The sequence below is a fragment of the Phodopus roborovskii genome, unplaced genomic scaffold (genome assembly GCF_943737965.1).
Source record: "Phodopus roborovskii unplaced genomic scaffold, PHOROB, whole genome shotgun sequence".
NCBI lineage: Eukaryota > Metazoa > Chordata > Mammalia > Rodentia > Cricetidae > Phodopus > Phodopus roborovskii.
The window spans coordinates 1295743-1313407 of NW_026126567.1; the positions used below are offsets into that span (position 1 = coordinate 1295743).

Here is a 17665-nt window from a genome sequence, read left to right on the forward strand (position 1 = left end):
CCCACATGGCAGCAGCTAACAACCATCTGTAACTCCAGTCCCCGGGGACCTGACACCCTCTTCCAGCCTCCTTGAGCACTGTACAATCTGGTACACAGACATATATGTAGAGAAAACACCCATAAACATTAAAAAATAGATCTGAAAAGTAATGTGCTCTGCCAGGCATGGTTGGGTGTTCTAGTTAGGGGCATCATTGCTGTGATTAAACACCAGGACAGAGAGACGGGAAGGCTGCACTTGGAATATGTTTCCACATGACAGTTCATTATCAAAGGAACTCAGGACAGGAAATCAAACAGGGCAGGAACTTGGAGGCAAGAGCTGATACAGAGGCCATGAGGGATGCTGCTGCTCTCACAGCTTGTTCAATCTGCTTTTTTACAGAACCCAGGACCGCCAGCCTGGGGATGATGCCACCCACAATGGGCTGGACTCTCCCCCATCAATCACCAATTAAGAAAATGCCTTACACCCACATCTTATGGAGGCATTTTCCAATGGAGGTTCCCATCTCTCCAATGACTCTAGACTGTTTCAAGTTGACATTAAACTAGCCAGCACAGTGAAGCACCCCTTTAATTCCAGGATCCAAGAGACAGAAGCAGGTGGGTCTCTGTGAGTTCAAAGCCAGCCCGGTCTGCATGGCAAGTTCTAGCCAGAGTTCCATGGTGAGACCCTGCCTCAAAACAAAACAAAACAAACAAGCAAAAAGAATGTGTTGAAAATCCTACTGTCTCAGGGGCTGGAGAAATGGCTCAGTAGTTAAGAGCACTGACTGCTCTTCCGGGGAACCCAGGTTCAATTCCCAGCACCCACGAGGCAGCTCACAACTGTCTGTAACTCCAAGAACTGACACCCTCACACAGACATGCAGGCAGGCAAAACACCAGTGCAAATAAAATTAAAATAAATGAGCTATTTTTTTAATAATTCCGCTGTCTCAGCAGTCATTACACATGGAAAACATTCTTGTCTTTCTGACTGTATTAAGAAGACAGTTTTACCATTCAAAAAGTAGCAATGAGCACGTTGGAGCGCTATACTAGGAAAGCCTTCTCTGCAATAGCCCGGTGGTGGTGGTGGGGCGCATGCTTTTAATCCCAGCACTCAGGAGGCAGAGGCAGGAGGACCTGTGAATTTGGGGCCAGCCTGGTCTACAGAGCAAGTTGGAGACACTCTTGAACAGGGAAACCCTGTATAAAAAAAAAAGAAAGAAAGAAAGAAAGGAATAAATTCCTGCAAATAGAAGGCCCATCCATTAAGAGTATGGTGCTTGTAGGCTATTTGGTGACACATGTTGTAGCTGCTCTCACTGCAGGGCTGAGAAGACAGTGTCACAGACTATGCCAACACTGAGCCTAACTTCTGCCAGCCCAAGCTGAGCCAGACAGACTGCTATCTCCTGCATTCATGTTTATTAAATCTCTATCCAATGATCAGTTTTTAAAGGCTAGTTAAAAAGCAAAATCCAGAGCCCGCCTTCCTCATAGGGTGATAAGTTTACTTCTAAGTCATGTTACACGGCAGTATTACTTGCCCCTGGAGGATTAGCTGTCACTAGAGAGCTAAAAGAAATTCACAAGTTTTTAATGTTCTGGAACTGTGCTATCCAACACAGTCACAGCAGGACTCCACTGAAATCAAAATGAATCAAAACCAGGCTGGAGAGATGGCGCCACCGTTAAGGGTGACTAGCTGCTCAGCCGGGCATTGGTGGCGTGGAGAACACCTTTAATCCCAGCACTCGGGAGGCAGAGGCAGGTGGATCTCTGTGAGTTCGAGGCCAGCCTGATCTACAGAGTTCATTCCAGGACAGGCTCCAAAGCAGTACAGAGAAACACTGTCTCGAAAAAAACAAACAAACAAGAGTACTGGCTGCTCTTCCAGAGGGCTCAGCACCCAGGTTCAAATCCCAGGACTTAGATGGCAGCTCACTCACAATCCACTATAACTCCACTTCCAGGAAATCTGATGTTCTTTCTGGCCTCTGTAGGCACACATATACAAGATACACATACATACATACACATAAGCAAAATACCCATACACATGAAAGGGAAAAAATTTTAATTCAAATAAGTAAATTAAATGTAAAAGCTGGTCCCTTGGCCTGGTTGAGTGGCCTCTTGTGGCCAATGACTACATTGTTACACAGTGTAGATAAAGGGACAGTGTCATCATCCAGGAAGTTTCATTGGTACTGCTGACAACAGAACAGAAAGCCCTCCACTGGAATGGTGCAGAAGGCAGTATAAGCACATCGCTCATCCTTGGATGAATTTACAGTGGATTCTCTCACGTCCCATCAACCAATAAAGAGCTCCATCCTCAGCCATGGTTGGGAGAAATCAAAACTGACCAGTGATTCACAGGGGGAACTGTTCAACCCTAAAATACTTAGCAGGATTTCCAACAAAATGACTAGTCCTCACCCCCATCTAAAAGCTAAAACAGAGTTAGGTTCACCCTCTAAGAAATAAGCAGGGCACTGTGTCTCTTGACCTTAAGCTGGGTATTTCTCAGACTCTTGCCTTCTGTTTTTATGTGTCACCAAACAGGAATGCCCAGATCACAGATAAATAGTAACTTATTCTTTGAGAGTAGCCCAGGCTAGCTTATGAACCTACTACACAGCCAAGGCAAGCCTGAGCTCCTTCCGGATCCTCCTGCTTCTACTTTCCAAGTACTAGGACTACAGATTTGTGCCACTAGACCCCAAAGGTTTTTGTTTTGTTTTGTTTTTGAAGACAGGGTTTCACTTAGTAGCCTATGCTGACCTACTTAGAACTCACAGCAATCCTCCTGCCGCAGTTTCCCAAGGGTTGGGATTACAAGAGCAAGCCACCACACCCAGTGAACTGCCAATTTTTTGTTTCATTTCGTATTTTGCTTTGGTTTTTGTTTGTTTGTTGTTGTTGTTGTTGTTTCTCTGTGTAGTTCTGGCTATCCTGGAACTCTGTAGGCCAGGCTGTCCTCAAACTCAGAGATCTACCTCCCCAGTGCTGAGATTAAAGGCATGTGCCCCACCACCTGACTGTTAAATGACAATCTTAAAAAGCATAATTAAAAATTATTTTAAAGCCTCAAACATTCAAAAGAGAATTGTTACAAAAAATAAACTAATAAAATCTGTCTGGCTGATTGTGACACTGATGTTGACATAAAGCGGTGACATTACCCCAAAGTTTAGTCCACAATCTCACCTCCCCCTTTTTTTCCTAATCCTGGACTGTTTCTTGTTTTGTTTTGTTCCTCCGTTTGAAATCCCTAGCAGAAGCAAGAAGGAAAACTAAAATGAAACTTCCCCTCACTTAACCTGGGGGTGCCACCACCGGCCTAATTTAGGAAAGTACCACTGTGAATACCCAAGCTGACTCAGCCTGTTCTCTAGGGCGTGCCTCACAATGAACAGGCAAGGGGTACACTGCAAGACCCAGGAAGCCAAGATATAGATGCTCAGACAACCACAGGTGAAACCAGATTATTTCCGTCCGATACTAAGAAAAAGAAGGCAGTTTCCGTTTGGTAAATTAGAGGCAGAGAGACAATGAAGAGGCAGAGGGCAAACTGGCAATAGAGGGGGAGAACTCTAACGGGGACATTCTTAAATCATTTCCACGTGGGTTAATGCTACTTACTGACTGGTCGGTCACCTCGGCTTATGAACGGGACTATTTAGGCTTTAATACTTATTTGGTTACTTTTACTTAATGTTTAACTTTTCTTGGTAGCATCCATTTTGCCTCCACTATTTATTGTCCCTGGACAGTCCAACCATCAACCAATATGCATGCCTTTATGCTTTTTCCATGTTGTCATAGGTAAACACTCCGAGGATTTATCCAGACACTTAAGGGGACGCTGGGGAAATCTCTGGAGAAAAACGACAGTTCTCTGGAAGAAGAGAGGCACCGATGGATCGGGAGAAAACAACCCAGGTTTCAGAACTAAGAAAATGGAAAAATACAGCACAGAAATACAGCACAGAATGAGGCGTTCAGAAGGTTCTGTCTTTCCAGAGACGGGGAAATAAGCCTATCTTTGGCTTCTGGGTGCAAACGGAGGGAAGGGAAAAGGAGCTGCACAGTAAGTGAAGAGAAACTACTCTGCAGCTAGCCCGACTAAAAGCGGAATATTCAAAGCTGGTGGTCGGTTCTAACATCCGAAACCTCACAATTCAGCGCAGAGCACAGAAACCACTGCTGGGGGGTGGGGGGGAGCAGGGAAGCTCTGTGCGGTGAAGGGAACCATGTAGTCGCTACTCGGAGAGGATCTTGTCTAGTTGACCGTGGACTCCTCGGGTCCCCGCTGGGCCAGCACCTCGCCCCAGATGGTGGCATCCTGAGGGCGGAGGAACGCTTCGACGCTTCAATGCACAGAAGCATGTCTGCACCACCACAAGTGCACCAAGTACAAGTGCAGCTAGCCCTCGCCCGGAGAGGTGGGTGGGCTCAGAGGGAGGGAAAGATGGCCAGCTGCCACCCCCCCACACACACACACACCAAGCCTGAGCCAGCGCTCACGCCCTATAGCTGGGACTCGACCCTGAGGCTCCGGCGCCACAGGGGTACGCAGCCACCCGCCGGCGCCGCTCCGGCCAATACCCTGCCTCAGTTTCCCTTCCCGCCACTTACGTGCTCCAGGCCGCGGAGGCTGTCCTGAGAGGCGCCCAGCAACGCGCACAGCTCCAGCAGCCCCGAGGGCAGCGACAGGTGTCGCGCTGTGGGCTCCGCCATAGCCTCCCCGCCACCCGCCCGGAGCACTGCGCTCCGAGCCTCTGGCTGGCCCGGCCCCGGCCCCGACTCTGACGGCGCCCGCGCCCCGCAGCACAGACCCCAACCGAGCGGCTCTGCAGTCGGGTCGCGCCGGAGCCCTCCCGAGCCTCCGCGCCTCCCTTAGGCCGGTTGTCAGCTAGCAGCGTCCGTGGGGCGGGGCGGGGCGCAGAGGGAACTGGGCGGGCCGACGGGGAGGAGAGGCGTGGTCTGCGAGGGCTGGCGTGGGCGGGGCATATGAGGGGCGGGGCCCTGTAGAGCGAGCCAGCCTTGCCTGTGATTTGGCAGCAGCGGGACTTCGCTGGGGACGTGTCTGGCCGGACCTGGGTGTGGGCGGGGCTCCTTCAGGGGGGCGGGTCCGGCTCTGCCTCGGCTTCTGGCGCAGTCATTTCCTTAAGAGACCTGTGGGTCTGGTGCGTGCGCAGCCCCTCTGTGCGCTCGGTCCCTCCCCCTGCGCCCCGGAACGCAGGAAGGAATGGGCGGTGTCCCCAGGTGCCCGGGCCACGTCACCCAGCCCCCGAAGCTCTTCCCCAGCCGCGCAGTTCTACCCTGCGTCAAGTAAAGGACAAAGACCTGACCTCCCACCACCTGCAGGGAGCTCTGCTGTCGTGGATGCTTAGTGGACAGCTGGAAGAACCGTCGGAAAGGGAGTGTAAAGACCCACTCCTGGTCAATAATTGCACGGTTAACTGCAGGCCGCCACGGAAACGTGGGTTAAGGTCAGCAGGAAACGCGGCAAGGTGGACGCTGCTGGAGGGAGCAGCGTCCCAGGCCTGTTGGGCCCCCTCCCAGCTCTAGGTCAAGTCTGACCCCTATTTACCCAGAGCCTCTTCCAGCTTCAGACTAGATTCAAAGCAAAACGCAGCCTGCCTGCCTGCCTGGGCTGCTTGGTGGCTGGTACTGGCTTTGGAGGGGATTTGGTCCTGGCCCTTCCTCAGAGCTGACTTTCCCCTATGGGCTCTGTCATGGGAATCTTTAAACTCAAGGGGAAAGGAGACCGGGGGATTTTTCCAGGACTTTTATAAAGAAAAAAAAAAGAAAGAAAGAAAGAAAGAAAGATCACTGAAATGCTACTAGTAATGTTACCAGCCTGGAGTGAAGGATCAGTAACTGCAAGTCTTGGATGAATGAATAACCCGGATAGTTTGGCTGGGGATGGGTGTTGGGAGCAGGGAATTCTATGTCCTAAGCAGAGCAGGACCTGGAGACCACAGCAGGACACAGAAGAAGCCTAACCAGCCTGTAGGCTGCCTGACATCTTTGGCTCTCATCCTTGTCCAGGAACCTGAACAAGTTGTTAATGTCACTAACATCAGAAGAACAGGTTTCACTCCTGTGTTTGACTATGAGCCTGATCCCCATCTCAGATGACCTCCTGAGAGAGGCACATCTCACAGGGACCCATCCAGGGTTCTGGGCCACACTCTACAAGCAATCAAAATCTGGGCTGGTGTCTGGCCCCTGCTATTTGTGTGTGTGTGTGTGTGTGTGTGTGTGTGTGTGTGTGTGTGTGTGTGTGTGTGATAGGTAGGCCAGCCTCTGCTATTTGTGTGTGTGTGTGTGTGTGTGTGTGTGTGTGTGTGATAGGTAGGCCAGCATCCCTGAGCCTCTGCTTCCTGTTTGTGGAAACTTGGCCAGGGTGGAGACCAGGATTCAGTTGGCAGGGACTCTGAAAGGCTCAGGGCACAGCAAGTCTGATGTCTGTCCTATTTCCTCCTAGGGGTGGAAGGGTTTGAGGAGGGAGTAACCGGCTGTGGTGGAAAGGCCAGGGCTGGGCTCCACAGTTTCTCTCCTGTGGGTCTCCCTCAGACCACACAAACCTCCCAGAGCTCCTGGCTCTTTGCTTTTTTATTAAATCCCCATGGTGATGTAGGACCAGTGGTTTGCTCCAATAATCTCAACAATCTGGAGGTGAGGCAGAGGATCATAAATGAATATCAGGCCAGCTTAGACTACATAGCAAAATCCTGCCTAAATAAAAAATAAAAATAAACCCCCCCATGGCCCACACTGCAGGTGCTTTCCAAGTACCCACAGGAAACCTGTCATGGTACTATAGTTGTACTCTGTGGTAAAGCAAGGGTTGTGGCCTGATGGTAAAGCCCTTGCTTAGCATGTACCTGCACCACAAAACAAGAGTCCCCTTCCATTCCCAGGCACTTGATGACACAGGGGTTATGGTGTCACATTGTGCACGGTCCTGGAAATGGCCTAGAAGTAGCATTAAGAATCTCCGAGCACAGCCAGACATGCTGGTTCACACCTTGAATCCAGCATTCGGGAGGCAGAGGCAGGTAGAACTCTGAGTGTGGCTTCATCCTGGTCTAAGTAGTGAGTTCCAGGTCAGCCAAAGAAAGAAAGAAAGAAACTGGCCAGTTATCCAAACGGGAAGTTTTTATGTGCCAAAAGATTCTACCAAGGGCTAGACTGAGAGAAAAATTTGCAGCCATTCTGAGGCAGGATAGAAACACAGGGAAAACTGTTGACATGAGAAAGTAAAAGGGTCCCCCCTTGTCCTGGAACACCAGCCAACAGAGAAGCAGGGACCCAGTACAATTAACTGCTTCAAGCCTCTCTCCTTCCCCACCCGCAGCTCTGAAGCTTTCTAGGAATCTCATCAGAAACTAAATTTACAGGAAAGGCACTGCCGAGCTACTGTGCAACCCTAGAAGTTCCTGGTTTCACTTTATCAGACTATAATTCCATCCCAGCCATCCACAGAGCCACCTTATTCACCTCATTTGTAAGAAGACACAGAAGGAAAAGAGGAGGGGTTTCCTAGCAACCTTTTGAGATGTCACTTGAGAGAGAGTCGCTGAAATGGTCTGTGCAGCCAATGCAATGCGAAGGCAAGGAATGGCAACTCTCTCCTGAGGAGCCTTAATCTACCTTAGGTGTGTCTTACTTTCCTGTCCTCTCTCTTTGAAGCCATACCCAGTGCTCTTGGGTGTGTCTTTTCTTTCTGAGCGCTTCTCTCATAATCCTCATGCTTAAGTCTGTGTTAAAATATCCATGTTCAATATCAGCTTATTTTAGCAGGGCAGTGGTGGCACACACCTTTAATCCCAGCACTCAGGAGGCAGGTGGATCTCTGTGAGTTCAAGGCCATACTATTCTACATAATGAGTTCCAAGACAGAGCTACGTGGTAAGATCCTGTCTTTAAAAAAAAAAAAAAAAAAAATGGGTCTAGAGAGACAGCTCAGCAGTTAAGAGCACATACTGCTCTTCCAAAGGATGGGAGTTCAATCCCAAGCAGCTTTATCAAATGGCTCACAGCACCTATGACTCCTACTCCAGGGGGGATCTAATTCCTCTGGCCTCTGTAGGCATCTGCACTCACATGCACAAACCTACACACAGACACATACACACAATTAAAAATAATAAAAATTAAGGTTAATTTTTAAAAAAAGATTTATTTTTATGTTACTATATGCATGAGGGTTTTACTTGCATGTGTGTGATAGACATGACTGCAGGTGCCCACAGAAGGGAGAAGAAGACACCAGATCCCCTGGAACTGGAGTGACACATGGTTTTAAAGCATATGTGTGCTGGGACCTGACCTGCATCCTCTGCAAGAATAGCAAATGCTTGTAACCACTGAGCCATCTATCCAACCCTAATATTACAACATCACTAAGGGGCATGGGAGGAAAAATAAAATATATTTAATAAAATAAAATCCTAGTGTTTCATCATAAACTGACAAGTACACAAAGTCTGATTTGGCCTGACTCAAAAGTTTAGGGTAGGGGCGTTCTTCGGGCTTTGAGGACAGCAATATGGAACTGTGCTGCTGTCTCCTCACTGTGTCTGAGAAGAGATACATGTTTAGAATATATAAAGAATTCCAAGGACCCAAACAGACATTTCTCTGACACAGACACACACATTAGTGATCAACACCGATAGGGAGTCTACTCCACCCTTCTTGTCTTTGGGGAACAAAATACATCTCTCAGAGTTGTGTTTTTTAGTTTTATTTGGGGAAAGGGGCTGGGGCTAGAATCCAGAGCTTCAGTATATGCTATGTCAGCTCTGCTGAAGGCATTTTTGGGTAAGAAACACGCAACCTGCATGTAGGGATACATTACAGTTTCTTCCATGATTAGAAGGGGTTGTTTTTAATCTAATAAATTATCTAGGCTGGGCATGGTGGCTCATGCTATTAACCCCAGTACTGGAGAGGCAGAGGTAGACAGTTTGCCTTGAGTTCTATCTTGGTCTACATAGTGACTTCCAGGTCAGCCAGAGTGAACTGATGTAGATGAGGCATGTAGTGGGGTGAACTCGGGAGGAGGTGAACTCTGTCTGTACCAATGTGGGATGAGGAGGTGGCTTAGTTGGTAGAGTGCTCATTAGTATGCAAGAAACCTTGGGTTTGATCCTAGTGCTCTACAAGTCGAGCGCGGCGACACTTTCCATAGCTACAGCAGGTGGGACATGGAGGTGGGTAGATCAGAACACCTTGCGTTCCAGCCCTGTCTCAAAACAAACAAGCAACCTGTGACTGTGCCGTGCCCACAGACTATGAGACCCCCATCCCCATGGCCCAAGCTCTGTGGATGTCAGTCCCTGGCGGCATCTAGCCCCAAATGGCATACAAGAACAGGGTGCACCATTGCAGGGCACAAATAAGAGAGTAAAGGTGAAATCCTGCTATCCCTCTAGTGTGCCCCCCCACCCCCCGGGTGCCTGGAAGCAGGATTCAGCAGCCTCACCGTGGGCTAAAACAAAGTCACCACAACGCTGTCTGGTGCCATTTAGCCACATCCAGGAGTAGAAAGGGCATGCTAAAGTAAGAAAGGAGGAGAGGGCCAAGGAGTCACACCAAGTTCAGGGTGTCAACCCTGGGGAGTGCAGAGGAGGAAGTCTCTCTCTGCTCAGTCCCACCAGTGGGTGGGGTATGGTGTTCACAGCATCATGCTAGAAATGTTTTTTGCTTTTTGTAAATATGAAATATTTTATCAGGGGAAAAAAAAAAAAAGCTGAGCCAGGATTTAGGGCTATTTCCGGATTGCTATTGTGTTTAAAACAATGCAGCTTCCCCACCAAGTAGCTGTCCCACACCCTGATCCCCAGAAAGGACCAAGTAAGGAACTAGCCAATGATGCAGAGCCATCAAGGTGGGAAGGGAAAGGCTGCCACCCCTTCCTTGGTCAGACCTAAGAGCATATGGCTCAGGAGGAGAGCTCTGAATGCAGGGCTGTCTCCCGCCCAGCAAACGGCCTGCTTGGAAATCCACTGTCCCTAGGCAGAGTTTTTTTTCTTTAAAAAATCCCAAAGTCAGGAGCCACAGCCAACTGTCCTGGCACATGATTCAAGTCAGGGGCACAGTCTGCACAGCTGGGTGCCCTCTCTCAGTCTCATACTCTGAATGAGAAGGAGAGGAAGTGTGGTCTGGCTGGGCTATGGAAGAAAGGGACAGATGTGAGAGCCATCTTAGCCTACCCAGGCTGGGTGCTATGGTCAGACAGCTGATGGTGTCCACCCTGCTGGCTCCTGGCTAGGTGGGAAGCCCAGCCTTCCCAAGATTGTACAAAGTCACTTGGAATTCTTGCTGTCCTTCCTCCATGTGCCACTGTGACCAGCCTTTCACAGGATCAGACACAGCCTCCTCCAGGATGGCCTCCTGCCCCTGATACCTTCTTTCTGGGGTACCTCATGGCTTCCCAAGGTGCTCACCATATTGTTGATGCCTACGGCCACCTGGTGGAGTTGCTCATGTCCTTGGGCCTCAATATAATAACTGACCCATCCCAGGCCATGATCTCAGCACAGCCCCTGTAGCATGCACACATCTCACCAGCTGCAAGATTGAGGAGGCAGCCACACAAACCAAAAGAGCCTGGTGGCTAATGAGCATCCCAGATAGTGACTGTTGCAGGAGGCATGCGCCATGAACCCAGGCACCTTAGCTCCAACTGACTGTTGTTCCCCACACCCCCCCACCATACCTTGAGAGGTCAGGGGAGGACACACTGTGGTAAGGGGCAGACCAAGGCAATGATGACAGTTATGAGGATGGCTGCCCATTTCCCCAAGCTGACATGCTGTTTCACAGGTCACTCAAGGCTCAGCCTGGTCAGTTACGTAGCCAAGGGCAACAGCTATGTGCTAGGAGCAGAGATGTGTACATTAGAAAGCCCAAGCCACATCTGATCTCTTCTTGGCAAAGCCAGAGCCTGCAGCAGCCCCAATTATCTAATGGGCCCTGCTTCACTGAGCCCCATCAGCCCCTAAGCAGGCAGTTTAAAACTTTTACCTGGTGGTAATAATCCCTCCCTCAATGGAACATTATTGTTAAAAGGGGTTGTAAGACCATCTGGCCAAACTCAGGCTACTCTAACCCCAACAACAGACTCAGTGAAAGTTCAAAGGCTTCCTCTGATTCATTGTCTCTGCTGGTTGTAAAACCCTTTTGTGAGCCTGCTCCGCTGGCCTCAGGCAAGGTGGATACTGACTGTGAAGCTAGAGTGAGACCTGAGCCTCCCTATTTCACCATGCCTTAGGGCAAGGGGTCAACTAGGTTCAGAAAATGATGCCTGGTTTGAAGGAACAGAGGCGAAGGAGCTGGGGATTCAGGGGGGCATCTCTGGGAGACTAGGCCATGAGCCTGGAGCAGTACAAACAATTCCACTGTGAGGAAGGCGAAGGCACAGTTATTCGCCAAGGATTCTTGCAGCCCAATATCCGGAACAGGGAGGCCAGTGCCGGGCAGGGTATATTATTTTCAAGCATCACCGAGGCCAGACCCCACCACTACCCTGCAGAGGAGAGCATGTGATCCCAATAAGCTTGAGGCTGAGAGGCTGGCTCAAGGAGTCTGGACCAGACCTAGTTGGTCAGCCTGCTTCTCTCCCAGAGCCAGGCCAGGACCCAGGAGTGAAGGGCCTGGAGACCCTGTAGGTGCCCAAGCCCACATCAGGCCCAGGTCATAGGCTCCCATTCCCCACTCATCCATGACCCACTGGGATGCCTGTTCCTAGCTCCTGAGTTCTTGTAAGAGCTACAACAGAGAGGTGCTCTCAGAGCCAAGGGAAAGGAAGGGTCACACCCATATCCCCATGCTTCTAGGAATTCTTCCCCGACTAGAGGAAAGAGGCACTGATAGGAGCAGGGGTTGGAGCCAGGTCTCCTTTCTGCCAGATGGGACAAGTCAGTATGGTGACACCTACCTTAGATGAGTCCTATCAAATGAAAATCAAGTCAAAGGAAAAGCCTGGTGTCTTAGGGTGCTATGACCAACGCAAGCTGGGGGAGAAAGGGTTTATTTGCTTATACTTCCACATTAAAGGAATCCAGGACAGGAACTCGTATAGGGCAGGATTCTAGAGGCAGGAGCTGATGCAGAGACCATGGAGGGGTGTGGTTTACTGGTTTACTTCCCATGGCCAGCCCAGCACAGGCTGGGACTGCCCACCACGGGCTGAGCCCTCCCTCGTCTGTAACTAATTAAGAAAATACCTTACAGCTGTATCTTATGGAAGCCTTTTCTTTCTTCCTTTCTCTCTCTCTCTCTCTTTCTTTCTTTTTTCTCTCGAGACAGGGTTTCTTTGTGCAACAGTACTGGATGTCCCGGAACTCAGTTTGTAGACCAAGCTGGCCTTGAACTGAGAGAGACATTTCGACTGCCTGAAATCCAGCCCCTTCCTGCTGCACAGAGGGTTCAGACCAGCCATGCTGTTTCAGACGCATGTCCACCTGCTCTGCGGAATCAGACCTGGGGGAGTGGTGTCTTGTGCCTTTTTCTTTGTAGCTATACTCTGGGGCTGCTGCACATGGGCTGGGCCCTCTTCCCCCACCTGGTGGAGAACTGTGGGTGAGGGTCTCGCTTAAGTCCCTGCTACTGCCCTCTCCACTAGCTCTCTCTCAGCAGGAAGTCTTCAGGGTCATGGGTCTGTGTTCTAGTCCTGCCAGATCAGCATCCGTACAGCCCTCCCTGGACACCCGTCTGAAGATCATGCCTCCCTCAACCCAGCAAAATATCAGGGGGACACAACCCTGCCCTGGCCTGGAGAGCAGATGGCAGGTCAGTCACCAGACCAGCCGCCCAAAGTGATTCCTGAGGAACCAGGCATCTCCTCAGAGACTCTGCCAACCACGGCTCAGCATACTAAACTGAGTCCCATCCCCTTCTCCTAAGCATGCTCTCCCCCCAACACCTCCAGAGATGCCACTTCAGTTGCAGTAACTCTCCACCCCCCACTGACCAAACAAGGCAATTGGGTCCTAGCCACCCTCAACATTTGTCCCTGTCCTGGACCATTAGCCAGCCTGCCTCAGCCCTGCAGGCAGCACTTCCAGTCATTGCCCACCCACCTGGTTCTGACGACTCCAGGTCTCTCTGTGTTAGCTGGACCTTGGGGGAGTAATCACCAAGATGAAAACAGGCAGGCAAGAGCGGATGGAGGAGGGAGGACTTCGGAGCTGGGGATATCCCCCAAAGCCTGCAGGAGTGTGGATAGGACTCACACAGAATTTGGAGCATTAAGCTTCTGTGGGTGTGATTGGCTGAGATGAGTCTATCCTGTCTTACAGTGGGTGGAGGAGGGGGCAACAACCCTGTGGATGCATTGACTCTTCCCTTTCTCCTGGGGGTCCCCAGTGCTCTGATGGGTGCCCAGCAACTCCCTTGTGGATGCATTGACACTTCCCTTTCCCCTGGGGGGTCCCCAGTGCTCTGATGGGTGCCCAGCACACGATCTGTACTCAAAGGCATTGTGGAAAGAATGAGGGAGGGAATGTGCTGTTGCCAAATTATTGGCATCTAAGTCTCCGTCAGCTTCCAGGACAGGCCCTGGAAGGCAGAGTAACAGGAAATTAGAAAGAGAACCGAGATGCTGGATTGGTCCAGGTTAGGGTCCAATCAAGCCACCTGCAGGGTGCAGGTGATGGGTGGGAGACATCGATTCGGCACCCACGGCCCTAATCCCCTATTACTACAGTCCTCAGCCTGTCTTTGAGCACTGGCTTCAGGATTTAACAGACTTGTCATAGAAGAGCAATGTGGGCTATCTCAGGACTCATTTGTTCATTGGTCACATATTATTGACGTGGTATTCTACTTGGTATACTCCTCAGTTAAGTAAAATGGACAATTAAGATTACCGTTAACTCATTTTATTTTGCTCGTTTTAATGGCTTCTGAATTCCTCTGGCTCTGTGCCCTTTCTCTTGGACAGTATTCCAGTTTCAATGCGTTTCATGGAAAGGGCATCTTAGAGACAAATTCACCTCTGTGCTCCGTGAACGTTGAGCACCTATTGTGTGCCTAACTGTGGAGTTACACCAGACATCTAGGCCATACTTCAAGGTCAAGGACATGCAGATACATCCAGTGGGAGCTCCTGCTTGCTTGCCTGAAGTGTGCTAACAGCTAGCTTCCTGTGTGTGGTGTTGGATTTCCTTTCTTGAAGATAAGTGATCTGCCATGACGGACAAGGACCCAGAACCTGGAGCGGACCCTGGTCCAGGCTGGACCCTGCCTGGCTGGTAACCTTTGAACACTGTGCCTCTCCAAGTCAAAGGTGCCCCTAAGCGAGATGTCGACACTGAGCCTTGCGAGAGTACCTCCACGGTGCTTGTTCTCAGGGGCGTCTCAGGTCATGACCCCCATTCCATTCCACTGGCTCAAACATAGATGGGGAAGGATTTACAAAGAAAGCTTGTGTGGTTTTGTATCTACTATGGGCTTTTTCTTATTTTCTTACAATTATTTTAAGCCTATTACTGTTAGAACCTTCCTTTTAATTTGTTTAAAAGATCTTTAAACTTCGGTATGTCTGAGTGTTTTGCCTGAATGTATGTATGTGTTAACACGTGTGTACCTGGTGCCCACAGCTGAGTGCTCAACACAAGCCCAGGAAGCACTTACTCATCCCCACTGGTGGGTGTCATGGTCTACTAGATCTACTAGAACTTGAGTTACAAACAGAAGTTGACATGTGGGTGCTGGGAACAGAACCTGAGTCCTCTGTAAGAGCCCAGTTGAGGCTTTTTTTTTTTTAATTATTATTATGTGTGTGTTATTTTATGTCTGTGTGTATTTATGTGTCTCTGTGTTGCCAATACATGCCACAGTGTACATGTGCAGGTCAGGGGGCATCTTGCAGGAATTGGTTCTCTCCTTCTACCATGTAAGTCCTGGGAGTATACTCAGGTTGTCAGTCTCGGCAACAAGCACGTTTACTGGCTTAGCTATCCATCACCCAAGTCCCTTCTTAAAAAATTTTGAATGAAACAGTGGTGGTGGTGCACATCTTTAATCCCAGCACTCAGGAGACAGAGACAGGAGATATCTCTGAGTTCTAGGCTAGCCTGGTCTGCAGAGTAAGTTCCAGGACAGCCAAGGCTACTCAGAGAAACCCTGTCTTGAACCTAGGTGCACACACAAAAGAAAAAAGGAAAATAGAGAACTGTGAACAAGTGAACCCTTTCTCTACATTTGTTTATGGGCTTTGATGAGTTCACAAGAATGTTGCCCCCAGACTCCCCAGAGAGACTCTCTGTCAGTCACCACTGGCAATGATGTCAATAAGGATGGAGTCAGATGATCTCCACCTTAGATTTCACTAAGGCGTTTCCCCATCTAAACGCATGCTCTTCCTGCTTCAGCCTTCTGCTGCAAACTTGCGCCTCAGCTGCACTTGAAAGATTTGACCAAGGTCCTGTTTGACGACTCTGGTCAGAAGAAAGAGAAAGTGGCCCATACTGGACTGCACGGATTCTTCGGCATTGGCAGAATTCGAAGAGTGCTTCTGCTGGCATCATACACAAAGGGATGCCTGCGCGTTGGTGGTGTGCCACTTGCTGAGCTTAGAGTCCTCTATGTGGTTTCACTACTATTGGGGTTCACAACTCGACGCCCCAGACTACAGTATGTGGGCATGCTTGGGACTCCGAGCTGAAGGACACTGGTAGAACCTTTCTGACTCCTGTACATCTTTCTCCTACTCCTTGCCCTACGTCACCCCCGGGGCCCCAACATTCCCCCCATGAGGAATCAGAGTTCAACGTCAACCACAAACAGAGCCAGTCTCACTCTTTCTACCTGAGGAGGAGGAGGACGGGCAGAGTGGAAGCTGGCCATAAAGAATTCTCTGACTTACATTACCTCAGAGTACTTGTGAACCTTCCCTTCCAGGAGCCCCGGCCCACACTCAGTAGGGGCTGCTACCCAAAAAGGACAGGAACAATCGGCACAAGAGGACTTGCTGATTTTCCCAGAGGAGTATAAATGTGAGGTGATCTGTGAGCGTCTGGAGCACCTACATTTGCTTTCTTCGGCCTCGCAGTGAGCCCGTGTTGCACGGTTTTGTGTCAGCTCGACAGGAGCTGAGGAGGGAACCTCAATTGCAGAAATGCCTCCACAGAATTATAGGCAAGCCTGGAAGACATTTTCTCAACTAGTGATTGATGGAGGGGATCCAGCTCCTTGTGGGTGGTGCCACCCCTGGGCTGTTGGTCCTGGGTTCTATAAGAAAGCAGGCTGAGCAAACCATGGGGAGCAAGCCAGTAAGCGACACCCCTCGTTGCTTCTACATCAGCCCCTGACTCCGGGTTTCTGCCTTGTTCCTGTCCAGACTTCCTTTGATGATGAACAGTAATGTGTAAGTGTGAGCCAAATAAACACTTTCCTCCCCAGCTTGCTTTTTGGTCATGGTGTCTGGTGGCAGCGAGAGAAACACTAAGACATTCCCCCCAGGTATGTAACAAAATGTCATGCCCATATCTGCCACCAAAGTTTTCCCCCCAATGCCTGTACCCCACACGCCTCTGTCATGCTGGCCTCTGTAACAACTTGCCTCATTTGTATCTTGTCCATGACCGTGGGTGGCCCTCTTCCCAAGACTCCCCTTCCCAGGTATCAGAGCTAAAGTCTGAGTTGATCAATTGTTAATAGTGTGATCAGTCGTATCCATATAATGAAGCCATCACAAAACCCCAAAAGGATGAGAGGTTAGGAAGCCGCCAATGGCTTGGGAGGGAGCTCTATCACCTGCCCTGCCCTGAATGTCTTTTATGCGAATTAACCTGCATGCTTTGACCTCCTTCGCCATGAATAGAAAAGGATAATATGCAAAAAGTCCCCTGACCTAGTAGAAACGAACTTTACAGTCAGTCATTCAGATGCACAAGGGGCCAGCCTGCTATCTGTCTGGAGGGGGTCATCTGCACAGGTAGGTGTCAGAGGTGAAGCATTCTGCGCTGAGTGCTCAACACAAGCCCAGGAAGCACTTACTCATCCCCACTGGTGGGTGTCATGGTCTGTCTCACCGGAAAGGAAGCTGCAATCAGGCACTATAGATAGCTGAGCCAGGGCGGATGTTTCCTGATGTTGTTGAATGTTGTTCTTCCCAGAAAAGCCTGGGACAAAAGACACAGAGAAATGTCTCTGCATTGTGGGTAACCAGTTTAGCTCTAGAAGTCATTAATGCCATGGGAAAACAGCATGGCAGGAGCTCTAAGGAGAGCCAGGCTGTAACACAAGGACAGACAGTACTTCAGGGACAAGAAAGGAATCAGGGCTCCTGTGGCAGAAGTGAGGGGCTCATACTTTTCTGAGGATGGGGAAGTGGCTTCACAACAGGAATCTGTAAGCAGGCTCTCAGATTTCTAGGGAGGAGTCCCCAGGAAGGGGATGGAGAGCAGGATGTTTGTCCATCAACACCCTCTTTGATGTAAACTCCCTTTTCCAGGTGAGAACCCCTCCTCTCTGGAAGTCTGTTAGCTAGAGATTCTCAGTGTCTCAGCACGGTACAGCTCAGGCTGTCTACTGTTATCAGTGAGCCTTTGGCTTGGTAGTCACTTAAACCCTCTGCCACTCGGTTCACTCAACTGTGCATTGGCTGGGATAGCGTGGGGCTAGTGTCAGCCACTTCT

The 17665-nt window shown here is 49.8% G+C and overlaps 2 protein-coding genes across 2 annotated transcripts in view; both read right to left on the bottom strand.

The window, feature by feature from the left end:
• The window catches only part of Dennd3 (DENN domain containing 3), a 48116-nt gene extending 43261 nt beyond the window's left edge, over positions 1 to 4855 (bottom strand). Inside the window, exon 1 of the mRNA XM_051202683.1 lies at positions 4638 to 4855. Coding sequence (XP_051058640.1) covers positions 4638 to 4739 — 102 coding nt within the window. The 5' untranslated portion in view covers positions 4740 to 4855. The remainder of the gene's footprint in view (positions 1 to 4637) is intronic.
• Positions 1 to 17665, bottom strand: part of Psca (prostate stem cell antigen) — a 1185392-nt gene that overhangs the window by 1086243 nt on the left and 81484 nt on the right. The gene's annotated exons all lie outside the window — the stretch shown is intronic.